Source organism: Vipera ursinii (genome assembly GCF_947247035.1).
Source record: "Vipera ursinii genome assembly, chromosome: 13".
NCBI classification, from domain to species: domain Eukaryota; kingdom Metazoa; phylum Chordata; class Lepidosauria; order Squamata; family Viperidae; genus Vipera; species Vipera ursinii.
In genome coordinates, this window is record NC_139526.1 from 17,797,306 (window position 1) to 17,813,521 (window position 16,216).

General features: G+C 47.0%; 1 protein-coding gene across 1 annotated transcript in view; it reads left to right on the forward strand.

The window, feature by feature from the left end:
- MAD1L1 (mitotic arrest deficient 1 like 1) overlaps positions 1-16,216 on the forward strand; it is a 249,167-nt gene that overhangs the window by 142,155 nt on the left and 90,796 nt on the right. Inside the window, exon 15 of the mRNA XM_083372455.1 lies at positions 7,680-7,905. Within this exon, the coding sequence (XP_083228581.1) occupies positions 7,680-7,905 (226 nt within the window). The remainder of the gene's footprint in view (positions 1-7,679; positions 7,906-16,216) is intronic.

Below are 16,216 nucleotides of genomic sequence, written 5' to 3' on the forward strand. Positions count from 1 at the left end.
GATTAACAACCAGGCCAAAAAAAAAAAAGTTGTAGAACTGGGCATGACTCACTTTCCAACTGCTTAGCAATGGAGATTCCAGTCCCAAGTTCTGGTCGTTAAGTCGAGGACTATCAGTGGCTCGTAAACCGGAGGATTTCAGGGTTGAAAATAACACCGTGGCGGTGATCATCCAGAAATGTCGCTCAATAAACAGCAAGCAGATGGCAGCTTCTTGGGGACCACAGCACAATTTCCATCTGTTTGGTCACTTTGTTTACAGTGGTGGCCTCGGATTGATGCTCAGAGGAAGAAGAACGTAAGTTTGGGGATTTGATTTGTTCCTTTTCATATTCAAAGGAGCCTTTCATATATTTGCACTTCGCCAAAGATCCTTTTATCGTTTTGCTGCAGCCGTCTGGATGGATAGCGTGTGGCCGAAAGCAAAAAAAAACCCCCAAAAACAAAAAACCTGACGTGTTCAAAATCGGAACTGAAAATCTGTGCTGAAATACGTTAAGATGTGGCCGGTGGAAGGTCCCATTAGTAAAGTAGACTGAAGGAAGACTCCAGAAGGAGACCACCTGGTTCCACAGCTCTCTTTGCCTGACTGGAATTGTTTTGCCGCTTTCACGTGTGGCTGGGCATGACTAAGGACGGAATCCAGGTATTTGCCTTGATAAGCTCTTACGCGTTTATTCAGCTGAATAAAGATGCCCCCGACCCCTCTAAAGAAGAGGGAACCCTGAGCACACATTGACCCTCATGTTTATAGGCTAGTTACGTTGCTTTACTTCATCATCCAGAAGCACTGGCACACTCCACCCAGACAATCTGGCACACTCGAGATAAGATAAAAAAGTACCGAAATAGTCGTCCGCCTACCTTGGAGGTCTTCCAAGGACGTCAAGCATTATTTTAGGGGACATTAGGTGTTTCCTGAGGAACTCTCCATGACCTTGAAGGCCTGTCGAGGTCGCTGGGTTAACTGCTCATATCTTCCATCAAGACTATTGTTGGATTCCTGTTCAACAGGATGGGTGGGCATTGAAATGCGGATCAGCTGGAACATGCCAGGATGCTCATCCTTGCTTTAATGTCAGGCCCAGTCAGTCAGATCCCAACGCGAAGGGTTCACGTGGACTACTCTATTGTCTTCCGCCTCTACTACAAGAATCTTCCCCAGATTGTTCCCTTGGGAACAGGCAGATGAGATCCCATGGAACTTAGAGCAGGTCAGTCACAGCTGTCTTGTGGCCGCACAATGACTCAAGGCTAGTTCCTTGCTTGACTCCTCCTTCCAGCCTGGCTGGCATTTCCCCAACATCTAGGGCAGAGGTCTCCCACTTTGGCAACTTCAAGACTTGTGGATTTGTGCACATGGCTGGCTGGCTGAGGAATTCTGGGAGTTGAAGTCCACAGGTCTTAAAAGTTGCCAAGGTTGGAGATCTAGGGAATGAAGCCGGAAGCAGGACTGTGTTCCCCCCTGGAGATACAGTGCAAACTTAACCACCTTTTTCATCGGTTAAGTTTGCACATGGGAGCTTGCAGTCCTGCTCACCCCGACACGTTTCTCCCAGGCACCAACCGTACCGCAACTTTGAGCCCAACTTCTGTTCAGGTATGTTCCATTCCTTAGCAACCTCTAGTGGGACGTCCTCGCCGTTTCTCCTCTGCCGTCCTGGATTTCTTTTTTCTTTTCTTTCTTTCTTCTTTTTCTAAATACATACATGTTCTCCCGTGGAGCTACTGAAGCAGCCCATCAAAAGGACCCATTCATTCCCCTGCTGGGAGCTTCTTCCAGGGTCTCTCTGCAAAATAATAATAATAATAAAAACACACCCCGAATTTAACCAAACTGTGTTAGTGGCTCTTTCTTTTCTGAGCTACATTAATGAAAGAGGGAAGGCTATTGATTTAGCCCGGCTGCTGTGCGGCTTATAAATATGCATGAGGCTTTGGGGCTGTTTAACGGTGCTTTTTAATTCCCCTTGCATTGCTGACTCTTTCAGCTGCCAGCGCTTTGCTTGCATAGCAAGTGGCCGGGTGACGGCCCTGTGCTGGCAGCTGGGGAGGCTTGCAGGAGGTGTTAATCCAGAGTCCGTCTTTAAAAACAGGGAAGGACTTCGAACCTTTCCAGCCTGTAAGGGGTAAAGTGGATCAGCGGCTTTAAGGGCCTCCGGCACGTCTGCTTTGCTGGAACGACAGGCAGTCGTCGCTTAGCGACCAGAATTGGGATCGGCAACTCGGTCGCCAAGTGGGAAAACGCATGGCCAAGGCTTACCTTAAGGGCATCAGGTACCTCTGCTTCGCTGGGATTACAAAGGATCCCCCCCCCCGCTTACCAGCCACAATTGGAACAAGCAAGACGGTCCTTAAGTGGAAAATCTCGCGGCTGCGTGCTTCACAGTTTTCCTTCCGCCCTCCCTGCAGTGCTGCGCATCGCAAGCAAAACCTCACACTGCTGGTGGAGCACACGAACAACAGTCCCAGGACCATGGGGGTGGGGCAGGGGGAGATGCCGAAACGGTCATGAATCCGAGGATTGGACACCAAGCTTCTTCTTCTTTTTTTTTAAGCGCTCCTGTAACTTCGTTCATTAAACAAGGCAGTCGGTAAGCGTGGACTGCCTGCACGTGGGTCCCCAGGAAACCGTTCTAACGTTTCAAAAAAGAAACCGTCAATCGGGGTTAGAGGTCTGGCCAGATATAAGCATATCTGGGCTTCCTTTGTCAATCCTGCTTGGATTTATCCTGGTAACGCAAAAGGAAAGCCTCGGGGGTCAGGCTGGGATCGGATTCCAGAGGTGCAGCCTGGAGCACGTTCTCCGAAGCTGCCTCTTTTTGTGTAGCCAGACCTAACATCTGTCCAGATGCTGATAGGGGTGGCGTGGCAAGAAGATCCGAGGCCTGCAAACTCCCCCTCCCCAAACCCCGAAAGATGCCCTTTGCTGACCGGTCTTGGCGGCTCTGAGCTGCTGATCATAATAAGCTTTCAACCATTATTCCAAGAGGAGATTTGTGACGCTGGGAGTTGTCGAAGGCTGAGCTTCCGAGAGAGGCCGGCGGTGGGTGGGTGGGTGGGTGGGGGGAATTCAACAAAAAGAGAACCTTGCCGTGGCTCTTTTCTCTTTTAAAAAAAATAACAATAAATCCGCCTGTAACGCCACCACAGGTGGAAATAGACGTTGTATATAGCGTGTTTAAATGGGTGTTTTGTGTGTGTCCACTTTGAGAGGAAGCAACTAAATTTCATTTTTAATCTGTGCCGTTGTGCCCATGGGGGGGGGGGGGAATGACAATAAAGGTTATCTCTCTGTCAATGGTACTGGGGAAAAAAGGTGACTCGGAACTGATCCTTGCGCTTATGACCGTCGCAGCATCCCTGTGGTCACACAATCAAAATTCGGACACTTGGCAACCCGACTGTGCTTACCAAGGGGTGCAGCATCCTGTGTGTGTGTGTGTGTGTGTGTGTTGCAATCACCTATTGTGACCGTTCCAGCTGACAAGAAAGTCAAGGGGGATCTGGATTTGCTTAACGACCACACGATCCACTTAACAACCAGGGCAACAAGGTCGTAAAATCAGGCACGGCTGATTTTGCTCCGTTACAGAAATTCTGGTCCTCCATCTCGGTCTTAAGCCAAGGTCTTATCTGTGCACACCTGCCTTTTGGTCTCCCTTGGTTTGGCACCTGAGCCCAACCAGGAGAACTTGGGGCGAAGACGTCCCACCTGGGCAGGATGGACTCCTCTGAAAAGCCCCGTTGCAGACTAAAATGCCTGCTGTTCCACAAGGGTAAATTTCCCATTGCTGTGCCCTCCAAAGGAAATAAAGTCACAGACTCAGGAATTCTTCGGCCACGCCTGGCCGGCTACGTCAAAAGTTGCCATGCCAGCCTCTCCTAAAAGCGCCAGATGGGAGAAGCCCGCTCTAATGCATTTAACAAATTAGCAAAATTATCTATTCATAAGGATATGTTTTCCTGGAGGGGAGGAGCAGGAAAAAAGAAGAAGAAGAAGAAGAAGAAGAAGAAGAAGAAGAAGAAGAAGAAGAAGAAGAAGAAGAAGAAGAAGAAGAAGAAGAAGAAGAAGAAGAAGAAGAAGACGATCGCTCGGGCATTTTGGTATATTAAACAGCAGCACTCATTAATTTGGCAATTGTTTTAAATCTTATGTTTTATTTAAGCCGAGGAGGCCCGCAATAACTCCTGCCTTGCATTGTTAACGCTTCCCCTTCGCTTCTCGCTAACAAGGGGTCTCCGGCAAGCTTGGTGGATTTGCACGGCGAAGATTTCTCTCGAGATCTCCTCTCGAAAATCTTCTCAGAATAAATTCCAGAAATGAGCTTCATGAAAGATGCAGAATTAAATCTGACATGAAAGGAAGACGCGCTGCTGGGAGTTGGGGTGGTTAAGTCTCTGGCCTGGAAGGGACAAAGGGATCATGTAGGGTCAATGGGATGTTGGCGTGCGTCTTCGTGGTTCACTGTTCCCGAGCATTAGGCTTAGAATCATAGACTCCTAGGGCTGGAAAGGGACCTTGGAGGCCTTCTAGTCTGACCTCCTGCTCAAGCAGGAAACACACTTCCTTCCTTCCTTCCTTCCTTCCTTCCTTCCTTCCTTCCTTCCTTCCTTCCTTCCTTCCTCCTCCCTCCCTCCCTCTCTCTCTCCCTCTCTCTCTTCCCCCCCCCCTCAATAGGTCTTGCTGAAGAATTCTCTCCTTTGCCTTGATCAAGGAAGACAGTGCAGGACTCAAGGAAGTTGACTTTTGGGGGAGGGGGGCATACAATTGTCCTAAGCGTCCTGCTCTTCTCCCTACGCCTCTCCAGACCCTTCCCCGAATTTGCCACCTTAGGAAAGCCCATCAGCCTTTCGGGTGGCTTGACGTATCTTGACGATGATGATGATGCCCTGCGCGTTTTGCAAAGATGCATTTCCTCAAGATTGCAGAGAGGAAAATTACAGGAGAAAAACGATCAAAGAGGACCGCTTGGTCAGGCCCGGCGTGGGTGGGTGGGTGGGTGAGTGGGTTGTTCTCTGTTCTCTTGGCGTTGTTGCGGGAAGCCATTTCGGCATGACAGCGCGTCGCCGTTCAGAGGGCTTTTAGGGGTCCCCTGGGCTGGTTATCCCCTGTAATGAAGGGAATTGGGGGTTTGGTCAGCGTGCTTGCCTGTCGTACGCCGGGGCCCTTGGGGAACTGTTTGGAAGCGTTTCATGTAAGGTTTTCCTCTAATCACTTTAACAAGCCTCGAGCGAAGAAGTAGAAGGAAGGCACAGCCATTCCTTTCAACTGTCTTTCGGGGAGAGGGTGATTTTTCCCCCCTTGGAAACACTGCATGATAGGTAAAAAAAATAGGTCCTTCCGAGGACCAAAGGCTGGCACCACCAAGATAATTACATAGCAGTTTGCGAGTCAGAATAACAGGATAACAGTGTTTGGAAGGGACCTTGGAGGTCTTCTAGTCCAACCCCCTGCTCAAGAAGGCAAATGGCTGTCCAGGCTCCATGGAGGACGGGGGCCACCGCTGAGAAGACCTTTTTTTCGTGGCCCCACCAGAGCAGCATCCAGGTGGGCGTCACGGGGGAGAGGCAGTCCCGTCTATCCAAACCTCACCTACCTTCCCTAAACCTTAATGTGTATTTTAGCTTCAGTTTTCTCAATCCCAGATCTGTGGTTTACACGTTTGTCACTGCCGTCCTGGAAGATGAAGCAGGAAGAGTTTGCCACCGGGGCTCTGCCTGGGGACGAAGACAGCAAGAAAAACTAATGCACCTAATAAGACAGATTTAATAAAAAAATCAGATACGCAGCTTGTAGCTCTAGAAACACTTCACTTTCCTTGCTTGTTAGGCACAACACTGAGGAAGGAAAAAAAGAAGATAGAAAGAAAAGTAGCCAGGAATTTTCTGCCTGGTTTTTCTCCCCTCTTCTCCCCTCCCCCCCTTCCTTTTGATCTGCATCTTTTTTTTATTGAAAAGTTTTACAGTACATTTTTAAATACAAAAAAAGACCCCTTCCTCCCCCTCCCCTCTCCCCAACCCCCCCCCCGCCCTCCCCTCCCCCCTCCCCGACTTCCCAGAGCTGAATACAGGGTATAAAAATACAAACAAGCATAATCTAAAATATGCTAACAACAATAAAACATTAAATTATATCGCACTTTAACTCTCCGTCGTCAAAATATTAATAAGATAACTACTAACTAGTTATACATTATAAATCCACTACTTATTCAAATGCTAAGTGAAACTTTTTAGTCCCATATTTATTCTGAATATATGCAATCCATCTCCTCCATTCCACAATGTGTCTCTGTTGCGTTTGGTCTTTTGATCTGCATCTTGAGTTGCTCTCTTGAACCTCTCCGTTCCCCCAGCGCCGAATAATGCATCCTTAAATGCAAGCCGTCTCTCTTATGCTACAAGATCCAGCCCATCCCTCCTAGTGGTCTTTGGTAGACAAGGACCCCCTTCGCCTACCCACTTTTTGACAGTTTTAGGACAGCGGCCGCTGCCGGAAGACTTTAACCTTTGCATCTTGTTGATAGCTTAAAAGATATTTTTTTAAAAAAAATAAAATAAAATAAAATGCCGGGCAGGCAGACCCCTTGCTACTACTATCCGTAGCCACGTTCTTTTGTCTAACCAGGATGAGGGGCTGGAGATGCAACACTAGAGGGCACTGAACACAGCGGGGAGAGCTTTAATCTGCATGCATCTGGGGTTGCGCTGTGCCAGCTCGGGAAAGGTAGAGCAAAAAATGAGCCTTTTTATGCTTGGCCGTTTGCTTGTTAAAAGCTCCTCTGTGAAATCTAAAGCTGGATGCTAAGCAGGCCTTGCTGGCTAGGAGAGGCATCGGTGTTTACCTGGGGTTTGGCCTTTGGCTTGTTCCCTGAAGGAAGGGCCAAAATATAAACAGCGATATGTATATTTTTTGCAGCTGGTTTAATGTGGCTGGCGGTAGCCCAAGAGAGGTGTAGTTTGAGATAGATTCTGCCTTCCTTCCTTCCTTCCTTCCTTCCTTCCTTCCTTCCTTCCTTCCTTCCTTCCTTCTTTCCTTCCTTCCTTCCTTCCTTCCTTCCCTCCCTCCTTCTCTCTCTCTCTCTCTCTCTCTCTCTCTCGTTACTTGGTTTGAAGTTCAAGAAGCTCAGTGGTGGTTTTCTTCAAAGGACTGTGAAAATCCTCGTAGTCTGTGGTATTTCTAAATACCCTTCCTCGGTTCTTTTCTTTCACTCGGTTTTTCCCCTTTGAAGATTCGTGTTGTTTGCTACGAGTTGGTTTCCCAACTCATTGGCCATCCACTGAGCGTCATAGAAATGGCAGAGGGTCGGACTAGGAAGACCTCCAAGGTCCCTTCCAGCCCTAGGATTATCCCGATCTTATACTTCTCGAGTGTTTAATTAAGAGTCAAATTTGATGAGGCCAGTTTTTCTCAACCTCAGCTACTTGGAGATTTGTGGACTTCCAACTCCCAGAATTCCCCAGCCGGCATGGCCAACACACACGGAGTAAACCCGGTGGAAAGTAACCCTCTCCTGGACAGGCTGGTGCACGTATTATTCCTCTTCATTTGCAGCTGGCCCTTTCCACTGGGATGGCTCAAGAGAGATGGTTTGGCTGCTGACCCGTAGCTTCTCGGCCATCCTCACCCGCTGTTTCTCTCTCCCCCCCCCCCCCGCCCCTTCTGTGTCTTGCAGGGCTACCATGACCCCAGCCGAACCAAAATACTCCATTTCTCCATGAACCCAGCCAGCCTGGCCAAGCAACAGCGTCAAGAGGAGATGGCAAACCTGCGGGAGGAATGCGAACGCCTCCGAGAGAAGGTCAGGATTTTAGACGGTGGAGATGGCGAAGGCACCAGCACCAGCAGCTCAGGGAAGCTGGAGGGTGGTGCAAATCTCCAGTCCCACCCTGAAATTGCCGGTAGGTGCCAAGTTCTGCAATTCGATCAGTTTCTCAGTTCTCCGTGGGGCTGCTTGATCCGATGACAAAGGCAAGACTTTGCAACGTGCTATCAAAAGCCATTTTGATACCGCCATCCGCCTAATTCACTCCTTGTATTGTTTTGACAGCCATCCAAATGAGTCTTTTTCAAGCTTTGCAAACTTGGAGACGGGTGGACTTCAAATCCCAGAATTGCCCAGCCAGCATATTCTCTCTCTCTCTCTTTCTTTCTTTCTTTCTTTCTTTCTTTCTTTCTTTCTTTCTTTCTTTCTTTCTTTCTTTCTTTCTCTTTCTTTCTTCCTTCCTTCCTTCCTTCCTTCCTTCCTTCCTTCCTTCCTTCCTCTTGCTCTCTCATTAATCCATCCAAGACTGTACTTTTCCAGTGCACTCGCCCAGTCTGTAATTGATTTGAGCAAATGTGGTGTGTTAGCACAGCTTTTCAGTTTTATTGTGCATTTTTAACCTCTTCTGCGTGACCCCAGGAGCTTCTAGCTATTGGACGGTAAAAAAAAGGCAATTCATAAGCCGATCGCTAAAGTGCAGGCCGGCAATTGAGCGGCAAATGGCGTGAGTACAAGGCAAGTCAAGGGCTACTTAACCAGTGAAATGGCATGAAGAACGTTGCCATTTGTTTTAATTGATATGTAAGTTGCTCCTCAGATTTCTGAGTGGAGAATAACATTTTTCAGCTCGGCTGCAGAGGCTGCAGCCATAGAGGTCTGGCTTTATTATGCCTAAGATATTTGTGCTAATCCAGAGCAGTTCAAAATTTAAGGTTCAGTGCATTATAATTACAGCAACAAAAAATAATCAAGAAGACATTAAGTACAGTGATGCTGATGGGTTGGCGTAATAATTTCTTGGCCACTATTAAACCTCCTTGGATAGGACTATGCCGCATCCTGGCTAAATGGGGTTCAGACTTGCAGATTAGCTAATAAGGGTGCTGTAATGTGGGTGCCAGAGTCCATTAAATGTGACTCCACACAGCAAGGTGATCCTAAGCTCTAAATACCTTTCATAGCAGCAACTGGAGATCGTAGTGCAGTTTTGGCAATGTGCCACCGAGCTTCTTGAAGCTTCTCATTTGCTTTGTCCCCTATAAAAATGGAAGATGGGGGCGGGGGGGGGGTGTTGAGCGGCAGTTTTGATGCCAGCCACCCCATTCTTCTGGTCTTTGGTACGAAAATGGCAATTTGGGGAAGGGGATTTGCGAATGGGGCAGAGCTTCAGCAGCTTCCTTCTCTAGGTGGGCCAAGACCCTCAAGATTTTGATCCAGTGATGATTTCTTATCCAACTAGGGCAAAGTTTTTCAAACTTGGCAATTTGAAGATGGGTAGACTTCAACTCCCAGAATTCCCCGGCCAGCATCCTTGTCAAAGTTGGCTTTGTTGCATCGCCAATTGTCAAGTGCCGGGAAAATCAGGAGATTCGGGCAGTTCAAATGAGTATAAAGATTTATTTCAAGCATAAGTTCTCTACAAGGACCTGGCCAACTAACGGTCAAGGAAATGAGCAGGAGATAATGACCGTGACTCATGACTTATGATGAGTTAGGGCCCTCCCTCGGGCTTAGCCTGGTCATCTCCTACACTGATCTCTTTAGCCACGAGGCAATGAGGGAGACTTACATCTACCTTAAGACCATGGATAGTCTTTGGTTGATAGTCGTGGGGCTGTGTGCTTGTTCCCAAACCAAGAATGTCACGTTTAGTCTAGTTCTAAGACATAACTGGGGAGGGGGTGTTTGTGGTTTAGTGTTAGTCTAAGCCATAAGTTGACAAGGCTGGATTCATGCAACCTGCCAAGTCAAATCCAGAAAACCACATTTGATTTTATTTTATTTTTTTATTTTAATTCCATTTATATCCCGCCCTTCTCCGAAGACTCAGGGCGGCTTACAAGCTTAGCAGTAGCCTTCATTCTATGTATATGCCTGCTTATTAGGGCTTTCACACACACCCCAAGCGGCATTATTACAAAGTCAGCTTAATTGCCCCCAACAATCTGGGTCCTCATTTTGCTGCAATCTGAAGCACTAAGGAAGCTCCAGCATTTTTGAGCAATTGTTCTTATTCCCTTGGAAAAAAAAATGCTACACATCAAATAATATTGACAATATGGGCCAACGGTGGAACAGAGATGGGTTCTCTCCCTCCCTCCCCAATCTTTCTTATATAATCGTCTCCATTGTAGATGATTTTGATACGACTATATAATTACCAGGAGTGATATCATAAGTGTTTGGGGTTTGTCTTTTAATTTTATAATGGGGGCCTTTTGTGCTCCATTCTAGCATTCTGTTCTGGGAAAAGAGATTATTATTAGAGGTAATAATATTGCTGGAAGAAAGTTCAGATGGGGAATAAAATATCCCAAAGGGGGGTAGGGGAGAACAGATCCTTCTTACAGTCAACATCTCCATATTCTAATCTGCCGGGTGCAGAAGTCTTCTCTAAGGTCCGCTTTAGGAGATCCATCTCTCATAGAATTGTCCTGCAATTTTTAGCAGGGGAAGCATTTGGACCATTACCTAAGAAAGTTGAATGAGCTCTATCCCTGCCGAAAGATCCATTGGATTTCATAGAGAATGGCACGGCTCTACTAAATCTGTGAAGGGAAACTGAATCTGCCTCTTGGCTGGACCACCAGTGAGTAGCATAAGCAGTGATTATCCAGTGATTTGGTTCCAGTTGGCCTCCATCAGTGGACCACTTATCTTTTCATCGAGGACAAAAGATCAACCAATTTTTGTTCTTCCAGGTGTGGGATTAGCCAATGGACCGTATCCAAAGATATTTTTTTAAAACACACACACACACACACACACACACACACCAAAAACTGGCCTACTTATAATCAAAAGGTAGTTATTGCAATTTCACATCTTTCTCTTTCCCCCCTCCCCCCAACATCGTCATATCTCCGTGGTCTGAAAAAGCACCACAGTGCATTTATGAAACCCCGGGCTACGCTTCTTCTAAAACATACGTCGCCATCCCTCCAGGCATCAAAAGATGAAAGGGATCTTGAAATTCAGTCTGAACTTTTGCGGGAGAGCAGGTAATGAAAATAAGTTCAAAACTTGAAGGAGTGCTAAAGGGACAAGAGAAGGTAGCCAGAAGGACGTAAATGCCGAGAGACGGTTGCAAAGTAGGATCAGAAGGATTCCTGAAACAAATTCAGGGTTTGGAGAGGCAAAAAAGCATCCAGCAGTTAAAGAGATAGAAGCTGCTCTACTTGATCATGTTTTAATATGTTTATGTCAACACGCCTGAGAATATTCAAAGCAATTCACTGACACTTCTTGACAGAATAATAGAATAATAGGGTTGGAAGGCCCCTTGGACGCCTTCTAGTGCAGCCCCCTACTCGAGCAAGGGACCCTCCACCATTACAGACAAATGGCTGCCCAGTCTCTTCTTAAAAGCCTCCGGTGATGAAGCACCCACAACTTTTGGAGGCAAGCTGTTCCACTGATTAATCGTCCTCACCGTCAGGAAATTTCTCCTTAGTTCCAGGTTGTTTCTCTCCTTGATGACTTTCCATCCGTTGCTTCTTCTCCTGCCTTCAGGGGCTTTGGAGAATAGGTTGACTCCCCTTCTTCTTTGGGGCAGCCTCTTAGATGTTGGAATGACATAGAACAATCCGGTCCAAGTTCAGTTCTATATTTACTTGCATCCTATAGACCAGCGGTGTCAAACTCGCGACGTCACGTGACGTATCGGAGCTTTTTCCCCATTGCCGGCAATGGGGTGGGCGCGGTTTTGTTGTGACGCGTCCAGCCCATCGGCCGGCAGTTTGACACCCCTGCCATAGACAGAATCTTGCCAGATTTAATCTTTATCACTCTCTCTCTCTCTCTAATGGATATACCTGGGAGATTCTAGCCATCCTAATTCTCTTCCGCTGTCTCCCGTTCAGCTCTGGACTGTGTTGCCTCTTGTCATACCCTCCTTAGCTTGGAATGTGTAATCCATCACAGCACACACACCCCTTCCATGGGGACCCTCCCTCGCTTAACTCCAATTTTTCAATTCGGTGTAATGTTTCCTCAAGCTTGGCCGCTTGACGATGGGGTGGACTTTAGCTCCCAGCATTCCCAGATGGGTGGGGAATGCCTGGCTGGGGGGAACGCTGGGAGTTGAAGTCCGCCCATCTTCAAGTTGCCGTGCTTGAAAAACACCGGCTTGGGGGTCACAACTTTTGGTGGGGTGAAGGTTCGCATTTGCGTATTTGTCGCTTGTTCAGCCGTTGCGCGGAGGGGAAAGCACAAAAGGTTTGAGACTTCGAAAGGCAAGGCTTGTGTGTCGGTGGAATCAGAAAGGGGAAGAAAGAGCAGAGTTGGCACCGGCAGCAGGACCACGAAATATTATTTCTGAGCGTTTTCTTGACTCCTCCAGGATGGAGGGCAGCTTCCATTCCTGGCTCCCCGATGTGTCAGGAACCAAAAGAATGTTTGTGTTTGGAGATCACGGTGGGTTAGAAAAAGGCAAGGGGAAAAGAGATAAATGTTCTTTAGAGCTGTCATGCCAATCCTCTTGGGCTGTTGAAGATTCTTTCTTAGCCCGAGGCAGTTTTACGTTCAGGGACCTAAAAGCCTCTTTTGTTTGTGTCCAACCAGCTGACATCAATGGAATCCCATCTTCTAGTCTTCCCCGTTGCAGACTCTTAACTAAGAGTGACTTCAGACCATAGCAGTCTGCTGCTAGATAATTCGTGTGTTTTGTCCTTCCTAAACTTGAATCTCGCTGACCTGCGAGCCTGTTAGGGTGCAAGGGTAGGAGGTCCTCTCAACTTTTAGGACCTATAGCCCCTTTGGCAGATGTTCCTCAACCATTCCAGACACAATGAAGAATCTCGGGGCCTTGAATGGCTCAAGAGTTATGTCTCCCCGCTGTAGGACTCTCGCCAAGACTTCCAACCTGAAACTCTTTGAGTTGACCCACCACTTCTTTTCACTTCCCAGGAAGTTATGGTGGGTCCTATGTAGACAATAGCCCTCCACTGATTTTGGTGGCAGAAATAGAAGTAACCTAAGGATGGCTATAGTATTTCCATCCAAGAGTTTATATCAAACTGTAGACCAGGGATGTCCAGCCTTGGCGACTTCTGGTAGTTGAAGTCCACAAGTCTTCAAGTAGCCGAGATTGGACGCCCCTACCGTAGACCAGGTTAGGTCTGCTGTAAGACTGTCATTCAAAGAATAGGTTCTCACTACGGCACAGAGGTACAAATGAAGCGGTATGAGTCACCATAAACACCCCTTTGTTTGGGATTCTCACACTGCCCAGAGATACAAACGAAGCATTTTGCATCACAATAAACACCCCATTGTTTGGGGGAGGTGCCTCCAATTTCCGATTAAGCATCGCCCTTATTTATCCTGGGGTGTGACAGGGTTCCCACGAGGTCATATTATGGTGGTTAAAAAAAAAACAGAAAATAAGAAAACTGGCATCTGCTGGTGTCTTGTGACTGGCAGTCTGTCAGCTGGACAGCAAAAAGGAAGCAGAATTGAGAAAAGAATGCAAGGCAGCTATGAGTCACCACTTACTGTTAGGGGTGATTGCCATTGCAGGAGACAAGGATGAAAAGATGAGTTTTGTGAAGGCATCTGGCGATGGAAATGAGATGGACAGGGGTGGAAAGTGCTGGCTTTTTAAAATTCAAACATGAGGAGAAAGGCAAATTTTCATCTAGGCTTACTTGGAAGCTGCAAGGGGCCCTTTCTCAGCTTCCCACCTTTAACAAAAGAGTCGAGTCCTTTCCTTTCAGCTGGACCTTTTCAATTAGCCACGATCCACAGGGATTTTTTAATCAGATGGCAGCAGTTCAGGATTCGTGTCTCATTTTCTTGGAAGGTGCCTTGATGGTTGATACCAAGATGAAGGCAAGAGACTCATCAAAGCCCTGGAGTTGGGATGAAAGAACTTCCTTTGGGTGTCTGTGGAGAATCTCCGTCATCCAAGGACTTCCTTGATTTGTTTTCCCCCCTTGAAAAACCTTTCGCTTCTCATCCAAGACGCTTCTTAACCGTTAGGTGGTCCTTCAGAACTGAAGGAGCATCTTGGATGAGAAGCGAAACACTTTCAAGAGGGGGGGGGGAAACACCCAAGGAAGTCCAAGTTGCCTTTTGGAAAAGCGCTTTTGGGACAAGCGTGACCTTGGATGACGGAGATTCTCCACAGACACCCAAAGGAAGTTCTTTCATCCCAACTCTAGGGCTTCGATGAGTCTCCTGCCTTCCTCTCGGTATCAACCATCAAGGCACCTTCCAAGAAAATGGCTTTGATGGGCTCCTCTGCCTCTTTGCTCCCAGACCTGCTGCAAGTAGAGAGTAATTCTGCAGCAACGTGGGGGAGGGGGGGGAACCACTCAAGTATAACGCTTGGCTTTTTGCCTGTCCTCAGCTGCTTATCTAGGAAAGAGCTGGCTTCTGAAGGCAGCGGGCCTCTTTTATTAAAAGAGGAATGCGATCCAATTCCTGCAAAGCTAAACCACGTCTTCCTCCCGTCCTGCCAAGAAGCGACAGCCCTGCTGGTTAACGAAAGGACTGCATTCAAAGCACCGACGTTGTCAGGCAGCTCCATAGGAGCGCATTATGTGAATCCTGATACGCCGAGTTGTCACTTAAATCTGAATGTGATGACAGCAGGAGCAGCAATTCCTTCTCTAATCAAGTAAACAGAGTAACACATCTTCCAAGCAGTGGGATACTGGAGGATGATTTCCATATTAAACGAGGAGAGCGACATAAATCCTACAATTAGATTGATATTTTAATCAGAGAAAGTCAAGAGGTACATTGGCAGAAGGGGGACTGACTTGCCCCCATAAGCTCAGCCTTTCAGGATTATTATTATTGTTATTATTGTTGTGACTTGGGATACACAACATCCATGCAGGAAGACAGTCAACTAGCAGGTGCTTTGAGTAGTGACGTCAGCTGGGTTTGAAGGTGGATGGAGAGTTCAGAGATGCTGAATGAGGAGTGGAAGGGATCCAGCTAGGTAACATCATCAGTGCTAGAAGGGAGTGGGGGTTGTGGAGAGGAGGAGGAGGAGGAAGGAGGACTGTGGGGTCCTTGGTGCTCTCTGAGCTTGGTGGCTTTCTTGCAGATGTTTCATGACCCAACTAGGTGACACCCATCAGTGCTAGAAAGGAGTGTGGTTTGCAGAGTGGAGAAGGAGGAGGATTATGGGGGCCTTGGTGCTCTCTGAGCTTGGTGGTTTTCTTGCAGACCTTTCATGACCCAACTAGGTAACATCATCAGTGCTAGAAGGGAGGGGGGCTTGTGGAGAGGAGGAGGAGAGAAAGAAGGAAAGAGAAAGAGAGAGAGAGAGAGAAAGAAAATGAAGGATTATGGGGGCCTTGGTGCTCTCTGAGCTTGGTGGTTTTCTTGCAGATGTTTCTTGACCCAACTAGGAAACATCATCAGCGCTAGAAGGGGGTGGATATTTGCAGGGAGGAGTAAGAGGAGGAGTAGGAGTATATGGACCTTGGTGCTCTCTGAGCTTGGTGGTTTTCTTGCAGAAGTTTCTTGACCCAACTAAGTAACATCATCGGCGTTCCTGGGGCAGTTATTGATGATGTTACCTAGTTGGGCCACAAAACATTCACAAGGAAACAACCAAGTTCAGAGAACACCAGAGACCTCACAGTGCAACCTTGAGCTACAAATAATTGCTGTATTAATAAACTTGTTTTATCACCTCTCAAGTCTTTATAGATTATTTGGATTATCAAAGCAACACTAAAGCTGCCCAGTTGCAATGATTGGCACGCTCTTAACTATGGCCTTCAGCTTTGGGATACATTCCTTGGAGTTTTGTCTCCTGTTGAGCTCTTTGAAATGTTTTTAAAGTCTGGCCTGTCTAGAGAAAAACCCGATTTGAAGATGCTCCCGATGCTGAGCACGGGGCTAAAGCTACAAAATTAACAAACACATCAATAAAAGCATCCTTAGTTTCTACTTCAGACCTCAACAGCTGCTTTCTCTGTTCTGGGACTGAGGATGTTCAGCCCATGATTTAATGAGCGCCTAGATGCATAAACTGATCCAAACAGATTTTATTTTGTGGCGAAAATAAATGAAAAGCAATGCTTGAATCAAAACTATTTGGAAAGAAATTAGAGCCTTTTCGTCGTGTTTCATGTGAGTCCAGTGATACCCAGAGCAGCATAAATTTAAATAAATCTTTCCTAGAATCCTTCTTTTAATAAATGGCCCAAAGTAAGTGATCCAGCTTTTTTTCTGCTTGCCTTCTAAGAAAGCCAAAATGGCAA